Source organism: Notechis scutatus, chromosome 1 (genome assembly GCF_049901735.1).
Source record: "Notechis scutatus isolate UNSWTSFEM ecotype Mainland chromosome 1, rNotScu1.2, whole genome shotgun sequence".
Taxonomy (NCBI): domain Eukaryota; kingdom Metazoa; phylum Chordata; class Lepidosauria; order Squamata; family Elapidae; genus Notechis; species Notechis scutatus.
Window position 1 is genome coordinate 281955802 of NC_142009.1, and position 17541 is coordinate 281973342.

Sequence of the window (17541 nt, forward strand, 5' to 3'; positions counted from 1 at the left end):
CAGAAGCAACCTGCTTTCAGCAATGTGTTTCAATTGAAGATGCACCTTAGATAATCAAAACTTCAATCATAGTACATTACTTAAAGCACACTGATGGGTGTTCACCACGGGTTTCCATTTCCCAAACAAGTTACTTTTTCACAGTAACTTTCCACCAATAGAAATGAAAGAACAAATGCTTAGGAATGCATCAAAGTTTCTACTGTTGGCAACTTCAATGTTTAAGTTAAACTTGCATAAATAGTGTTGCTATAGTGGTTCCCAAATGATACTTTCTTTTGGTGATACTTTGCATGCATGTGAACTGCTTGAAAAATATCTATTTGGAGAAACCTTTTTGTTATTTGAACATATGAAACTTATCTTCTTACACTATTATTTTAAGATATAATTATCAACTTTTGACATGGTACTGAGATGCTTCAATGTTTTTTGTCTTGTTGATTTTATTTTAGACAATTGGAACTAATTGCGTGACATTCTGATATTTCTTTGGTATTCCAGTTAGGCATATAAAATATATAAGAATATCACTGTTTTATCTGATGTGTGGATGTCCTCAGTATGTTAAAAAAAAAAAACTAATCTAGCCAATTTACAAGTTTGTGGAAAATGAAGGTGATAGAATAGTACAGAACAGGGGTGTCAAACTCAAAGCCCACAGGGTGCTTAGATCTGGCCCACAGGCCCACACTGGAAACAGCGAAGGATCGGTCCTCAGTGCCTCTGCCAGATCAATGTCACTCGTACTAGCTTGACATCACTAGCACCCCTCTCAAACTCCGTTTTCAGCCACAACAGCCTCCTGCAGCACTCTGCCAGCGAAAATGGAGGCCCTCCCGAGCTCCGTTTTCTCTGGCAGAGCGTTGCAGGAAGTTGTCACAGCCAAAAACAGAGCCTGGGAGGGGTGCCCCCAACACGAGTGATGTCAAGCTGGCCATGCCTCCCCCGGCCACACCCATCCTCCCTCCCAAGGTCAAACAGAACCCAGATGTGGGCCTTAATGAAATCGAGTTTGACACAACCTGGTATAGAATAATGTATGCTTATTCAAGTGAACTACAGATACTATACTTTATTATGAAAACTGAGCATAGAGATAATCAATTTTTTGGAATGGTGCAAACTGATTTTTCTGCTTACCTTAGAATTGTTACATATGCCTGTAACTTTCAGGACAACACAAAATGTAGCAAATAAAGTTGATTTTAAAAAATCAATGGCTAGCCATTTACACTCCAAATTCCAGGTAGTTAACCTTATTACATATTACCGAGGCAGCATTGCTTGAATTAATCAAATGTGTAATGAGCACTCCTAGCCAAATAAACCTCTAGAGGCTCATGTCAGTCAGAATGCACATAACATTTGCCTAGAATCTTTACCTCTAGAAAAGGAATCCCAGAGGGCATTTGGCTAAATTCCCAAATAAATATATTTCTCCTCACTCCACTGAGGTTAGGTAGCAACGAAAGAGCTTGCCAAAGGCTTTTTTTTTTCTTTGTCAGTATAGCGAAATATGGGGCTACAGGGAAGAGAAAGGATAAAGTCTATCTTTTAAAGAAGGAAAGAATTACAACCAGATTTCTAGATGCAGAAGTATCAGGTTGAATGTGTCATTTCATTCTAAAGTGCATGTTCTCAGAGCTTTGCCTGACTCCTTTTGTTGTTATTTTCCTCTGAAACTCTGCATTTGATTTGACTGACTGTTGCTTTGCTTCCGATTACTCTTTCAATTAACGTTGCCATTCTCACAATCCAATCATGTTGCTACTGCTGCTGCCCCACCCACTCCCTCATCAACCCCTTCTCTTCCTCTTCTTTTTTCTTTCCCTTTTGCTGTTTTCAATTTGTAAAAACTAGTATTTTAGGCAGGCTGTTTTTGTGTGAAGATTCCACCGGTAAAAGAACTCAGATACTCTTGGCCTCTCCAAATGGAATACCAATTGCTGAGTCTTAGTTTTTTTTTCTTTCTTCCAACAGGTAGGGAAGGCATTGTCTCCCTATTAATCTTCTTCTGATGAAGTATTGATGAAGTGTATGTCACTGGATAGTTACAATTTAAGTGGGATCCCATAATGTCATTCCATTTGTAGATGCAAGAAGAAATGCTTAATATCTATATGGTTTCCCTCTACATCTGCTATGCATGTTGAAGAGATATTCCAGAACAGATTGGGGCTTGAGCAACAGATTGGATAGGAGGTGTGGAGGAGAAAAATTTCATTGCAAGAGGAAATGTGTGGAATCAACGTTGCATTTAGCTCTCATTTTCTAATGTACACCTATTGTAATTGTCTAAGCAACGTTGTTTAGAGAGTTAAAGGATCTGTGTTTACTTATAATGGCACATCTATCTTTTCTTTCTGCAGTTGTAAAAGGCTTGCTATGCAGCCTTTAGCATACCTGTGGCGCCAGAATCAAGACACATTGCTGAGAGAAATTATATCCTTGAAAGTTCAAGCTATAATAATAAAAGTAGCAGCTATCGGTAAGAATTCAAACTATCTCTAGTAACTGCGGTGAATCTACTTTGTCAATAAGCAATCAATACCATAACATAGCCACAGGAATGCATTAATCTGTTTTGTAATTAAAATGTACTCAAGGGCAGAAAACTGCATCAGGAGTAAGTGAACTATGAAATATATCTATATGAGGAATGGAATTTCAGTTGCACAATGTTATGTCTAAACAATTAATGGATCTACTCAAATATTTTTAATACCAGCTAGTGAAAAAAGTAAAAAAAAAAATCATTTTGACTTTCTTCATTACATTTGCACAGAGTATATTTTTCAAGAAATGTTCATTTATAGAATAATCATTTCCATTATGCTCATAAGAGTTATACAAATGCTAGAAATTGGACCACTATTACTATAAATCATAGGCACATCTAAAAAAAGAATTAAGTAAAAACTTTACTAATATCAATCAATAAATGATTTTGCATGATCAAAGAGGTGTAGTCCTGTTCTATCTTAAGATAGCCTGCTCCTAAATGATAAATAAAAGATATTTATTACTGTCCTGGTTTGTCCTTTCTGTATTCAGGCTATTCTGTTCTATCCAGATTTAGTTGTATATGTTACTCTGTTACTTTCTTTATGTATATGGGTCCATTGTAGCATTCAGCAAAGTTAATTTACCACTTGGGATATTATTCAAGGACAGTTGGGTTTTGCAATTTAAAGAATAATTGTATGTAGGAGAAAATTTCAGTGGCGTTCAGAATCACCACTTTGACTTTCATTGACAAAATTGTGATTTTCACATTGAACTGACCTATTGTAGAAAATACTTTGGCCACTAAGATCAGTCCAAGCAGAGTACTAATAAATTCAGGCTTACTGAATGGTATGTGGTTCTCTAACTACACAAACTGATGAGAAATAGATTAATAGCCAATACATCGTTTCAGAATTATAGTCCTCTCTATAGTATTTCACACAAAGTTATTAGATGAGATCTTAGATGTAAAATTTGGTAATAAGAGGGTTTTTCTTAGGGGGTCAGTAGGGGTTTGTGGGCCATTAGACCAAAGAATGGCCAATCTAATAGGAAAGAATCTGTTCTACATGAGTGACTAAAATTTCTGATAAAGTGCACAGTATAATTTTGGTGTGAATTAAATCATATAGAAAACTATGAGGTGAACTGTTTTTATAAGAATTTACCATGTTTAAAATAGGAATTCATTTATTGGAAGTATCAATGGTAGGAGAAATAATTCTTCAGAATCATTTTATTTTATATCACTTCTGATAAGAACAATAAAATAAGACCATTCCCAACTTTATTTAGTGCTTTCCTAACATTTATACTAAGTAGATTTTTTTTAAAAAAAATTTTTTATCTTTAATCACAAATTACGAGTTAATTCATTTGGCAGGACTTAGTATCTTGTTAAAAAGTGTCATTTTCTGCAGCAAATTCTAGCTCCCCCCCCCCCAAAGAATAAATCTATTATCTGTGAAGTAGACAAGAACCTGGGATTCAGAAACAGAAAACATTTTATTTTAAGATATCTTGGAATAGAGTCATTATACAACTAAGCATATAGTTGCAGAGTATAATCAGGTTATGGTTGGTTAGTTCAGGGGTTCCCAACCTTGCAGCTTGGTGGGCTGACTGGAGGAGGAAGAACCCTTGCTCAAGTGGTGGGCTGGCATGCACGTGTGCGAGTACCTGCTTCTTGTGCAAATTGAGTTGCGCATGCATGCATGAACTCCAGCCAGCCACTCATGTGGCCCAATTCTAAATAGCCACAGCCTGGTACTACCCAGGGATTGAGGACCTGTGGCTTAATCGGAGTCCCGAAATGGTGGCCACCTAGTGGACAGGTATTTCTTATGTTCCAGAAGTAGCCATGAAAGTGTGGGAGATCATGTACATATTTTATTATGTTTCTGAATCTCCTTTTGAAACTTGCAGTCTACATTCAAATTGCTTTTGCTGCCTAAACAGTGTTTTATGTTCAAATGTAATGTGGCCTTGGAAGATGAGCTGAAAGCCTCAAGTAAAGGACAAAGTTGGTGTATGCACAACTAGGTAGGATCACATCATATCAAGTCCAAGGGGACAACTCTTTTGCCTCTTGGCTTCCATGCCCAACTTTTACATATTTTTCCAAAATTAGCTATGACTATTTTTGGGGATATGCTTGGAAAGTGCAGCTAGTTCCAAATTGATCACCCTTTGGTGTGAAAACAAAACACGTTTCTTTGCTTGGGAAATTTTAAAAAGTTAAATTGTGCTGTTGCATTCTTGCTGCTTTCTAAAACTTGCTTCTTTATTTTGTTGTTTCTGTTGTATTTAGTATTTTACTAATTGTAAACACTTGTCCACCTAGGGAAGAATGTCTTTAAAAATATTTTTAAATTAATTATTTTTTCTCTTTCAAACTGTAGTCAGTGTGGATCAGTTGGGGTCTTAGTGCAGGCTTGGCTATTAATGGCTGTAGAATGTTCTTACGATTAAGCCCAAATTCTACAAAATACAAGTTATCACTATAAATGCAACCCAAAAACCTTTCTTTCTTCTTTTTTTTTTAAAGTGAGGGGAGAGAAATAGGCAGATTCTGAGTGACAGAAGAAATGACTGCAGGGGCTATTTTGCCAGTGACCTGTGTCATCCCTTAAGTAAGATAAACTTGTCTTTGTATCTCACTAGGTTGGAACAAGTTAGAATGTGCTTACTGATACACAAAGAACCTTCTCTGACATTTTTTTCTTCAGAACACAAATACCATAAATAGTTGTAGATAGCAATTAGATAGAAAACGGCTGCCTCTTTTTTTCTTTTTTGGCTACAGGTAGAAAGAAAGATCTTATCAGACTAAATTTCTCACCTGCCTAGGGCAGCAATAATTAGACATAAGCAAATTTAATGGAGCTTCTCTGCTCCGGAGGGCATACTATAGTGCTTTAATAACAGTGTGCTTTATTAGAGGAGGTTTAAGGAATGATGGCTGTTTAACATATCGAATGGCAGAGAAGTTAAGGTATGGGTTACCATTTTACTTTTAGATGAATAATCAAAGCTGCTTTTAAACTAAATTGCAGTAAATGTGTTTAGAATAACCCATTTAAAAGGCTGAGTAGAGTAATGCACATTAGATGGTGCATTGCGCTGATGTGAAAGAAATCAGTGAATATGTAACTTGAGCCTGACATTTATCAACCCTGGCGTGCTCCTATAGCTATGTTTTCCATTAGTTTAATGGCATTGGTAGAAAGGTGTAAGATTGTAGGCAACATATAATTATACAAGTAAATACACATTAATTTCAGAACACTCTCTTCAGTTGGCACTTACAAATTAATATCTCTGGATGATAACTTTCTGACGAGGGCAGTGGAAGGGTTTTTTCCCCTTACTTTTCCTTAATCTGAAATCCTACTGTAACCTCTTTTTCCTCATAATAGTAAAGAAGTCCACTTCATTAAAGGATTCCGGGAACTGCTGTTTCTATAAGGAGGCTGATCTACAGTGAATAGGTTTTGTCTCTGTTACCATTTATAAAAAAGAATAGGTAATGAAACAAGGATTGTGCTTGGCCTATCAAGGGTTCAACCAGTTTTGCGTGTACAGTAATTTTTACAACTCCTCTGAAAGTTAAGCCATTATTTGGAGGCCTTATATTCCAGTGAAGCTAAGAGAGGGTGGGAGAGATAAAAACCTGTTTTTTGTTCACACTAGAGGGTTTAACAAATATGTTTTATCAGTAGCTCCTCAAATTAAGATGAACTTGGCAGGCTTTTAACAATATAGTAAAAAAACAATCTATTAGAAGAGGCAGCAGCTTAAACCAAAGGGAAAAATTGCTTAAAATTCAGAAAATATGACTTCCTGTAAAGATGTGTTGAGTGGCATCTCAATGGTCTCTGTTTTGGCCCTGGGCTATTCAACATATTTGTAAATGATTTGGATGATGGGTTAGAAAATATGGTTATCAGATTTACAGACAGCAGTAAAATAAGACATAATGACAAACATTTTATTGGAGAGTATCAAAATCTAGCAGGGGCTTAACAAGCTGAGACATTGGGCAGAGAGCAGCAAGAGATGTATCAGCAGAGACAATTGCAAAATCCTACATTTGCACAGGATTCTGTTTCTTCCCAATGATTAAAAAGTTAATGTAGGGGGGGAAAAGTCATTAGTATAGGATGGGGAGAACTGTACTGACAGCAACATATGTGAAAATTTTCTGGATGGGATCTACCATGGAGGCGATGATTTCCCAAAATACATTGGATATGAGTAAAAAGGTCAGATATAGATGAACAGGGAAAACTAAAACAAATCAGGAATTAAAAGAGCAAGGTATATTCATAGATTAGTGGCCATATTTACAATTGCAAAACAGATATAAAAAAGATATGGAAGAATATGGAATCTACACAGAGTTGCAATAATTAGATAAAATTTTAACAGGTCCAGAAGAGAAATTTATAGAGAAAATGTATAATTATCTGTTAAAAATTGCCTTAGAAGAAGAGGTAGTAAAAGGATGCATGATAGCATGGGAAAATTTGGGGGGCATAATATAGATTTAGCAGATTGGGAAAGAATGTGGAACAAAAATTATACATTAATAAGATCAGCAGCCTATAAAGAAAATATGTACAAGATGTTCTATCGATGGCATTTGCCACCAATGAGATTAGCTAAAATGTATCCTAACATGAATCCTACATGTTAGAAATGCAAACAAAATCTTGGTACCTTCTATCATGTGTGGTGGTCTTGCCCGGATGCCCAACAATACTGGATGAAAATTAGGAGTTGGATCCAAGAGATAGTTGAAGAACAAATAGAATTTAAACCGGAATTGTTTCTGTTGGAGATAATCTAGGGGAAGTACAGGAAGAAAATTAGATATATTCTATTACATATTTTGACAGCATCAAGGATAGTATATGCACAGTGTTGGAAACAAAATAATATACCTTCTGAGGAATTATTTGAAAAATTCTAGATTGTGCTGAAATGGATAAACTGACCTTAAAACTAAAAGAGAAAGAAGAGTCAGAGTATTATGAAATTTGGTATAATTAGTATAATTAGTTGAATAAGAGAAACAAAGATAAAAGGAAATAAAAAAGTTACAGATAAAATATATAAATGTATATAAAGATATACATGAGATTATATGAGATTGGTTTGTATAACAATTTGTATAATAATGAGATTAATTTGTATAATGTGTATAATAATGATGACCCACAGTACTGTTAAAATTAAGATTAACATGTTTTAAAGCTGGAAAATAATAAAAATTATTGGGGGGGAAGAAACATCTTTAAAAAAAATTTTCTGGATGTTTTGATCTTAAATTGAACATTATTCATGATTATGATGCAAGTTCACAAGTCAACAAAGAAACAACGCAAATATAGTCCTAGACTGTATCAACTATGAATGAATTCTTTGTTACTCTTTATTCTGCATTGATTGGACTGTGCTCAGAATACTTAGAATCACATTATAAGATATTGACAGAACCAAGTGGATCGAGATAGTGGTCTTCATGTATCTAAAGGCTTACCATACAATATAAAAGACATAATTTTTCAGAATTGTTTCAAAAGATAGGATAAGGACCAATGTGTTTCAATTATATGGAAATAGATCTAATCTGTATAGCTGGAAAAAAAATCTTTACAATAAAAGCTTTTCAACGATAGAGCAGTCTGCCTCAGGAGAATAGATTTTGTTTTGCTGGAGATGTGACCATCTGTTAGGTATGTAGCAGTATGGGATTCCTACACAGAAGGAAGTCCCAAAGCATCTTCCATTTAAGCAGCCAGTAAGATCTCAGCTAACCTGTAATCGTCAAAAGAAGAAGAATTTTTAAAAAGTCTTTTATTTGTGACTCCTTGAGAAACAGAACTGGAGATAAAAGAGTGTGATTGTTGTCATTACTTGATAATGCTTGTGTGTTTGTAGCTGAAAACTGACACATATTAACAGCAAGTCAGTGCTTTGAAGTGATGCTCAAAGAAAAAGTGCAAGTTTTAGAGGAGAGGCTAGAGACACCTTAATTCATAAACGAGGAAGGAAATGAATAGGTTCAACTAAACTTAGGACTGACAGAAGAAGTGAATCAGAAAAAAGCAATCTAAGGAGGAGAATTAAACAAACAGCTAGACCAGTGGCTGGCAGTGACAAGAGGAACAAGAATCATGAAATATATTCTAAAATGCTGGAACTTAGAATGAGCCTGGACATCCTCATGGAAAAAAGAGACTGAACCTTCAAGAGAAGAAAAAGTGATACTGCTCATCGGGAGGCAGGAACATAGTTATTTGAAGAATAGAAGGAATGCAGCCCCCCAAAAAAGCATTGTGGTAATTAGCAACTCATTGTTATGGGGCACAGAAACCAACATGCTGACTGGAGCCATTGTCTCATGAAGTGTGGATTAGGATGTGAAAAAATAACTTCCAAGTTGCAGCAACTCCACTGAAAATTATTTCTTTGTGCTCAAATCACTGCTTATCCATGTAGGGATCAGTGATACTGCCAAGAAAATTATAGCCATACCAGCAGTGATACTCAAGAATGTGGTTGGTAGTCTCATCTATCTTTTGAGTCTGTGGCAAAGGACTGAAAAATATATAGAATGGTGCATTGTATCAAAAGCATATATTTGATTTCTGGAAAAAATGTTGCCTGGATTATGATATGTATGTATCTATTTAGCATCTATTCAGATACTGAAGTATGATTACCTCAAAGCTGCCTCCATTATAATTTATTTTTCCTCTGAGAAGTAATCAGAAACAACAGTCATTCATTTCTCATGAATAACATAGTAGTCCAATTTTAATTCAAACACTTGGCCTAAGAAGATCCTGATAGTTTACCAAATTGTTTTACTCTTTTAAATGGCAAGTATCTTCAACTTAAGTGATTTTCAAATGTTTCTTTCCTCTTGTATCCTCTAAGGATATTCTCTGCAGCCTGAAATATCACGACTTTTTGATGCCTTCTGTCACAATCCTTCTATCTGTCATACCAGCTTATCATCCACCCACACAATTTTCCATGGTGTTTTCGCAACCTATCATTAGATAATTTTTAAAAAAATATCTGCTTTTTTTGTTGTTCACCACCTACACAAGACTGAGATCTCCTAATGAATCTGATTTTTGCCCTTTATAGTGTAGAAATGAACATGATGGTTCTTTTTCTAATTGCAGTTCCTCTTCAAAGTTACCTAGTAGTTCAACTTAAGGCAATAAGTTTTACAACAAACCTAAACTGAAAAATGAATCCAGGTCCATAACATGTGTATTCATTTTTATTATCTATCATATAGGGAATTTGGTCAGGGAATAGTATTTGTCACTTAAAATAAGATTATCAAGTAGCCAACTGCAATTTTCAAGATCCTAATGCAAAATGCTGGGAAATTTCAATTCATTCCTCAGAATTATATATTATATATTCTCCCTAATCAGTCATAGGAAGTGAAATAAGCATTGTACAGCTTACAGGTACTGCAAAAATGGTTTGAGTGTGAAATACTTCAGTCACTTCTAGAACAGATTTTCCACCCATTACTTAGATGAGCTGTTTCCTTGTCATCTTCAATTACTGCAGTTGGACTTAGCATTCAGAAAGCAAATACATACTTTTGTTGCCTCATTCTCTGAACATAAAGATATCATCACAAGGTTGGAAAAATATCCAGTGCCATTGGCTTTTGCTGACATGATTCAACCTTTGAGAATACCGTAAGAGAATATTGACAGATTGTTGTCTCTGCGTCTGTCTCTGCACATTAGAATATTTTGCAGCTCTCATTGGAATAAAATACTGTAATAATGAAGAGGAAATACCTGATATGAATACTTCCAGAGGAATTATAATTGTGATTTTAGTTTGCAAGCTTTGGGCTCTTCAATTCTCTAAATAATGTATGTAGGATTGGAATCACCATCCGTAGCTTTATTTTGCTATAATAAATCCAACTTCAGTGGGAAAATGATCCTGTGCTTCATGAGGATGGTTACAATCCTGCCAGTGCTGGACCTTTCCTGTTGTGACATCCATTTGCGAGGAAGCTGAGAAGGATGATGAAGTGAGAGGGTGATGAAGTGAGAGGGATGATGCAGCAGGAAAGCCAGTCATCTTTTGCATATCTGGCTCACCCGCTGTGGTACACTTGGAAAGCACATGAGCATGAATCAAGTTGAACTTCTACTCTGCATCAGCATTATAGTCTCCTGGCTAATGTAACATCACAATACGTGAAACAAATAAATAATCGAGGCCATGCTGATGTTGATGAACAACATTAGCAATATTGATTAACAATATTAACAATAAGACAGGCACAAAGAATCCATTTCTATTGCCCAGTCATTAATTTCTATGCATTGGGTATACAGGTGAAATTCAAAAAATTAGAATATCGTACAAAAGTTCATTTATTTCAATAATGCAGCTTAAAAGGTGAACCTAATATATGAGATAGACTCATTACATGCAAAGCAAGATAGTTCAAGCCATGATGTGTCATAATTGAGATGATTATGGCTTACAGCTCATGAAAACCCCAAATCCACAATCTCAGAAAATTAGAATATTGTGAAAAGGTTCAATATTCTAGGCTCAAAAGTGCCCCACTCTAATCAGCTAATTAAGCCATAACACCTACAAAGGGTTCCTGAGCCTTTAAAGGGTCTCTCAGTCTGGTTCAGTAGGAGTCACAATCATGGGAAAGATTGCTGACTTGACAGTTGTGCAGAAAACCATCATTGATACCCTCCATAAGGAGGGAAAGCCTCAAAAGGTAATTGCAAAAGAAGTTGGATATTCCCAAAGTGCTGTATGAAAACACATTAATAGAAAGTTGTGTGGAAGGGAAAAGTGTGGAAGAAAAAGGTGCACAAGCAGCAGGAATGACCGCAGCCTGGAGAGGATTGTCAGGAAAAGGCCATTCAAAAGTGTTGGGGACTTTCACAAGGAGTGGACTGAGGCTGGAGTCAGTGCATCAAGAGCCACCACACACAGACAAATCCTGGACATGGGCTTCAAATGTCGTATTCCTCTTGTCAAGCCGCTCCTGAATAACAAACAACGTCAGAAGCGTCTTACCTGGGCTAAAGAAAAACAGAACTGGTCTGTTGCTCAGTGGTCCAAAGTCCTCTTTTCTGATAAGAGCAACTTTTGCATCTCATTTGGAAACCAAGGACCCAGAGTCTGGAGATAGAATGGAGAGGCGCGCACTGCAAGATGCTTGAAGTCCAGTGTGAAGTTTCCACAGTCTGTGTTGATTTGGGGAGCCATGTCATTTGTTGGTGTTGGTCCACTGTGCTTCATTAAGTCCAGGGTCAACGGAGCCATCTACCAGGAGATTTTGGAGCACTTCATGCTTCCTTCCGCAGATGAGCTTTATGGAGATGCTGACTTCATTTTCCAGCAGGACTTGGCACCGGCCCACAGTGCCAAAAGCACCAAAACCTGGTTCAATGACCGTGGGATTACTGTGCTTGATTGGCCAGCAAATTCGCCTGACCTGAACCCCATAGACAATCTATGGGGCATTGCCAAGAGAAAGATGAGAGAAATGAGACCGAACAATGCAGAAGAGCTGAAGGCTGCTATTGAAGCATCCTGGTCTTCCATAACACCTCAGCAGTGCCACAGGCTGATAGCTTCCATGCCATGCCGCATTGAGGCAGTAATTGCTGCAAAAGGGGCCCAAACCACGTACTGAGTACATATGCATGCTTATACTTTTCAGAGGTCCGATATTGTTCTATGTACAATCCTTGTTTTATTGATTGCATGTAATATTCTAATTTTCTGAGATTGTGGATTTGGGGTTTTCATGAGCTGTAAGCCATAATCATCACAATTATGACAAATCACGGCTTGAACTATCTTGCTTTGCATATAATGAGTCTATCTCATATATTAGTTTCACCTTTTAAGTTGCATTACTGAAATAAATGAACTTTTGCACGATATTCTAATTTTTCGAGTTTCACCTGTATATGCAATTATTTCTTGCAAGATGCAGTAGTTTTGGATATCACAATATATATTTAAACATATTTTTCTTTATATCTCCAACATAACAATGTTTGCTCATCCCTTTCTCAGCACATTCATGCACAATGTGGTCCAACAATTCCAAATACTTTTTGTTCAATTAACTCTGGTCTAAGATCTGTGGAAATTTTTGATATAGAATAAACTCACGCTGTTTCACAACCTAAAGGTCTCCAGGGTCTTATCTACTCATTCAATCTTACTTAAACTGGAATGTTGTCATGGTTAGATGTAAGATATCTGGTGTCTATCTGGTGTCTATCTGGTGTCATATGGACATTTGATTAACTTTTTTCAAGCTTTCATTTTAAGATAATTTTAAAATCTTAAAAATAATTAAGAAAAAATCAATTATTTCTCCCTTATAGGTTGTGCCAAAGGAAGCAGGATCATTGAAAGAAACACAAAAAATAGAACTTGAATAATTTTGTTTACTATAACCATAATTATGTACTTTTTACCATGCTTGAGCTTATTGTTGTACAATGATATATTTGTAGGTTATTCTGTAATTATTTCTCTAACTCTCATGTGTTTTACCATAGCATTCAAAATATCTAGATAATAGATATTTTCAATCATATTATAGTGGTATCTCTATCCAATTATCATTATTTGGTTCCAAGAAATGTGATGAGTACCAAAAACAGTGAGTACCCATAAGAAATAATGTAAATAAATTAATAAATAGAATAGAATTCTTTATTGGCCAAGTATGATTTGGACGCAAGGAATTTATCTTGGTGCAAATGCACATTAAAGAAAAGATACATTTTTCAAGAGTCAAGAATCAGAAGGTACAACACTTAATAATAGTCATAGGGTACAATAAGCAATCAAATCATACTTGGAAACAGTCAATATAAATTGTAGGATACAAGCAACAAAAGTTACAGTCATACAGACACAAGTGGGAGGGGATGGGTGATAAGGAGTGATGAGAAGATTAATAGTAATAGTAGTGCAGACTTTGTAAATAGTTGGACAATGTTGAGAGAATTTATTTGTTTAGCAGAGTGATGTCATTCAGGAAAAAGCTGTGCTTGTGTCTCGTTGTTCTGGTGTGCAGTGCTCTATAACGTCGTTTTGAGGGAAGGAGTTGAAACAGTTTATTTCCGGGATGTGAGGGGTCTGTAAATATTTTCACAGCCCTCTTTTTGATTCGTGCAGTATACAGGTCCTTGATTGAAGGCAGGTTGATAGTAATTGTTTTTTCGGCAGTCCTAATTACTCTCCGAAGTCTGTGTCTGTCCTGTTGGATTGCAAAACCAACAATTCCTCTGTAGAATTATTGAGGTGCAGATGACAGAGTCAAGAATCCATCTGTATCAGCAGCTCCTTGAACTTTCTGAGTTGGCGCAGAAATAACATTCTTTCTTGTGCTTTTTTGATGACGTTTTTGATGTTAGTTGTCCATTTTAGGTCTTGTGATATGATAGAACCTAGAAGTTTGAAGGTCTCTACTGTTGATACTGTGTTGTCTAGTATCGTGAGAGGTGGTAGTATGGGAGGGTTTCTTCTAAAGTCTACCACCATTTGTATGGTTTTGAGTGTGTTCAGTTCCAGATTGTTCCGGTTACACCATGAGGCAAGTTGTACAACCTTCTCTCTGTATGCGGATTTGTCGTTTTCTCAAATGAGCCCAATCACTGTTGTGTCATCAGCAAACTTCAGTATTTTAACAGATGGATTGTTTGAGATGCAGTCATTGGTATATAGGGAGAAGAGAAGTGGAGAAAGCACACAGCCTTGGGGGCCCCATGTGCTAATTGTACAGTTTTAAGATGTGATTCTGCCTAGCTTCACCTACTGCTTCTGGTCTTTTAGGAAGTTTATGATCCACTTACAAGTGTGTTCAGGTACTGCTAGCTGGTTTAGTTTAGTAGAAGAATATCTGGAATGATGGTATTGAATGCTGAACTGAAGTCTACAAAGAGGACCCTTGCGTAGGTGATTCAAGGTGTTGTAGGATGTAGTGCGGAGCCATATTAACAGCATCATCTGTCGATCTATTTACTCGGTATGCAAACTGCATGGGATCTAACAGCGGATCCGTGATGGTTTTCAGCACTAGCCTTTCAAAGCTTTTCATAACTACAGATGTTAGAGCAACTGGTCTGTAGTCATTCAGTTCCCTGATGGAGGGCTTCTTTGGTGCTCGGATGATAGTAGAGTGTTTGACGCAAGAAGGAACATAGCACATCTCTAGTGATTTATTGAAGATTTGGGTGAAGATGGGGGCCAATTGGTCAGCACAGACTTTTAAGCAAGAAGGAGTTATCTTGTCTGGCTCTGTGTTCTGAAACCAAAAACAATGCACATTTTAAGGCAACATGTAAAAAGATAGAGTTGTACACCATTACTTTACATAAGAAATAAACATAGAAAATAATATTGAATAAAATTAAAGCTTTACCTGTACTGATGAGAAAAAAACCACAAACATACACCAAATGACCACAGAAGCTAAGACCACCAGGAGATGTACACAGAGCAAGAGCTACTAACATGTCATCCTTTGTTTCGACTGGAAGGGTAGCCAGTCACAAGCCATTGCTATTGACAGATTCTAGCTTGTGCGTTGACTACCCAAAAAACAATACAAGGACTAAATTTTTTCATCAAAATGTGTTAAGTCCTAAGTTTGATGACTTTCAAAGCAACTGAGTTCCAAGGTACCACTGTACTAACAGGTGTATGAACCTACTGAAATATTTTTAGCAATGATGCTGTTAGAAGATAGCAATATATTCCTAATTAAAATATTTATCAGAGTCTATATTTTTACACTTTACTATATAAATATGATTTCAGACTCATGCAACATGTAACAGCACACACTAACTTTGCATTAAAATTCCAGAGCACAGAAGTTGTGAAGTTAGTCCAATTCATTTTACTTGATGTTATTAAAAGCCTCTCAAGATGCTTTTCCTATCATTTGTTAGAATATTCTCCAAGAAATAAAGCGTTGGTTGCTTCTTGACAGTAGATATTAATTGACTGATATAATTCAGTCAGAGAGTTGAAAAATGCACTAAAAATAATGGGGCATAACATGCTAGGGTTAACATTTATTCATAGATGATGCAATTAAATAAAATGGGCATTAACTTCAAGGTCAGCCACTAAAGTAATAAAACTGAATATTTTAATTGAATCATAATTGCTTCCTCTGGATACATGCAAGTCAAGTAAAATAGATGTCAGCCCAGCAAATTATGATTCTTCCTCCTAATTAATTTCTTAATTCTGCATGGAGTTTTCTATAGCTTGGGCTTGTTGTAGGTTTATCCACCCATCCAGGTTTCTTTTCCTTATCCTCAATGATTTCACATTTGGAAAGTGCAATGTGATCTTGGTATTAAGATCCTGATTAAGAAAATACTTGTCAGTATGTTTTCTCAAATCATCAATAATTATTCAGAGATCCTTTTGGAAACAGATGTTTAGAACAGTTGGGCACAGTGAACAAAATTAAAATTTATGCTTGAATAAGGACAATATCCAGTAGCAGTGCTATGTGCTGTTTGTAGACTTTGGTCTGCAAATAATATCATCTCCCAACAAATGTGTTTTAGAAAAGAATGGTAAAAATACACCATACTTTTTAATCTAAAATTAATACCATAGAAGGGAGAGAAAAAAAATGAAAGGATATCCTTGAAGTATATCGAACCAGAAAAGATATAGGAGGGTAGAACAGATTGTCGCTAAGTACCAAAAGTGGGAACAAACAAAAGGAAGTTTTGATTCCATACACTACTCCAAAAATATTTGGCTTTTTGCCATTGGAAGAAATAAATTCTGAATAAAGAAACATAAGCTTTGGAATATTCATTGCAGAAGAGGTGGGAAGATGCTTCAACTTTGTGTGAAAGTCAAGTGTAGGTTTGACTGCAACCTTATAATTGGGATTGGGAATTTGTACAAATAACTGGACTCCATTTTTCATTGGCCAAGTCAAGCTGATTGATGGCATTTAAAATCTAGCACATCTGGAAGCTCAGCGTTTATCTAGAATGTATTGCAGTATAAATCCTACAAGAACTAAGCTATGTTTTGCAACAGTAAAAATGGTGCATATAATGTCTGTTTGCTTTTTATGAGAATTTGTATCAGTGGAGGTTACACTTGAAAAACAAATAGGTTTAGAGGAATAAATTTAATACTTCTTCCGTGGCAGTGAAAAGTCTTTCATTGTTTAAAGTATGATCAACATTTTCTAATGCTGCTATACCATAGTATTTATGTGACAAAAGATATGCATATGCATATTACCGGCTTGCGTATTATTATGTCTAGCTTGGGCCTAAGAAAGTATTCAAGAAATTACTGGGCAGAGCAAAAAGAATTGACATGGATTTCTAAAAAATCTCACAAATAAAATCTCAGAAGTTTATATTTTCACCGAATCATTCTCAGATCACAACCCAAATTTTGATCCCCAGAAAAAAAAGATTTTGAATTATAGCTGAAAATTGAATGATTCATTTTACAGAAAGAGATGATTGTAAAGGACTGTAAAAAGAAATTAGATCAATAACAATAATTCGGACAAATTGATCTCATGATTGTCTATTTTATTGATAAGATCGTAAGACTAAATCAATCAATAAACTACTACTAATGACTGTCTGAGATGCCAGCAAAGAGCTTATGAAAGGTTATTTCATACAATATATCTGTCTAGAGAAAAAGAAATCCCAAGGAAAGATATGAAAGAAACTGAATGAAAGTAGAAGTTAAGAGATTGAATTGCAAAATGCACCAAATTTTACACCAAATTGAATTGCTACGTCAACAGCTGTCTATGTTAACAGTCCGAAAATTAGAAATTAAACTGAATTATGTGAAACAGAGACATTTTTGAATTTGTTAATAAAGCAGGAAGATGATTGGCATATAAAATGAGAAAAGAAAGAGAAAAGGATAGAGAAAATTCAAGAAGCTGATATGGTAATA

The 17541-nt window shown here is 35.8% G+C and overlaps 1 protein-coding gene across 1 annotated transcript in view; it reads left to right on the forward strand.

Moving 5' to 3' along the window:
* The window catches only part of DPH6 (diphthamine biosynthesis 6), a 228137-nt gene that overhangs the window by 44052 nt on the left and 166544 nt on the right, over positions 1–17541 (forward strand). Inside the window, exon 5 of the mRNA XM_026664539.2 lies at positions 2373–2491. Within this exon, the coding sequence (XP_026520324.1) occupies positions 2373–2491 (119 nt within the window). The remainder of the gene's footprint in view (positions 1–2372; positions 2492–17541) is intronic.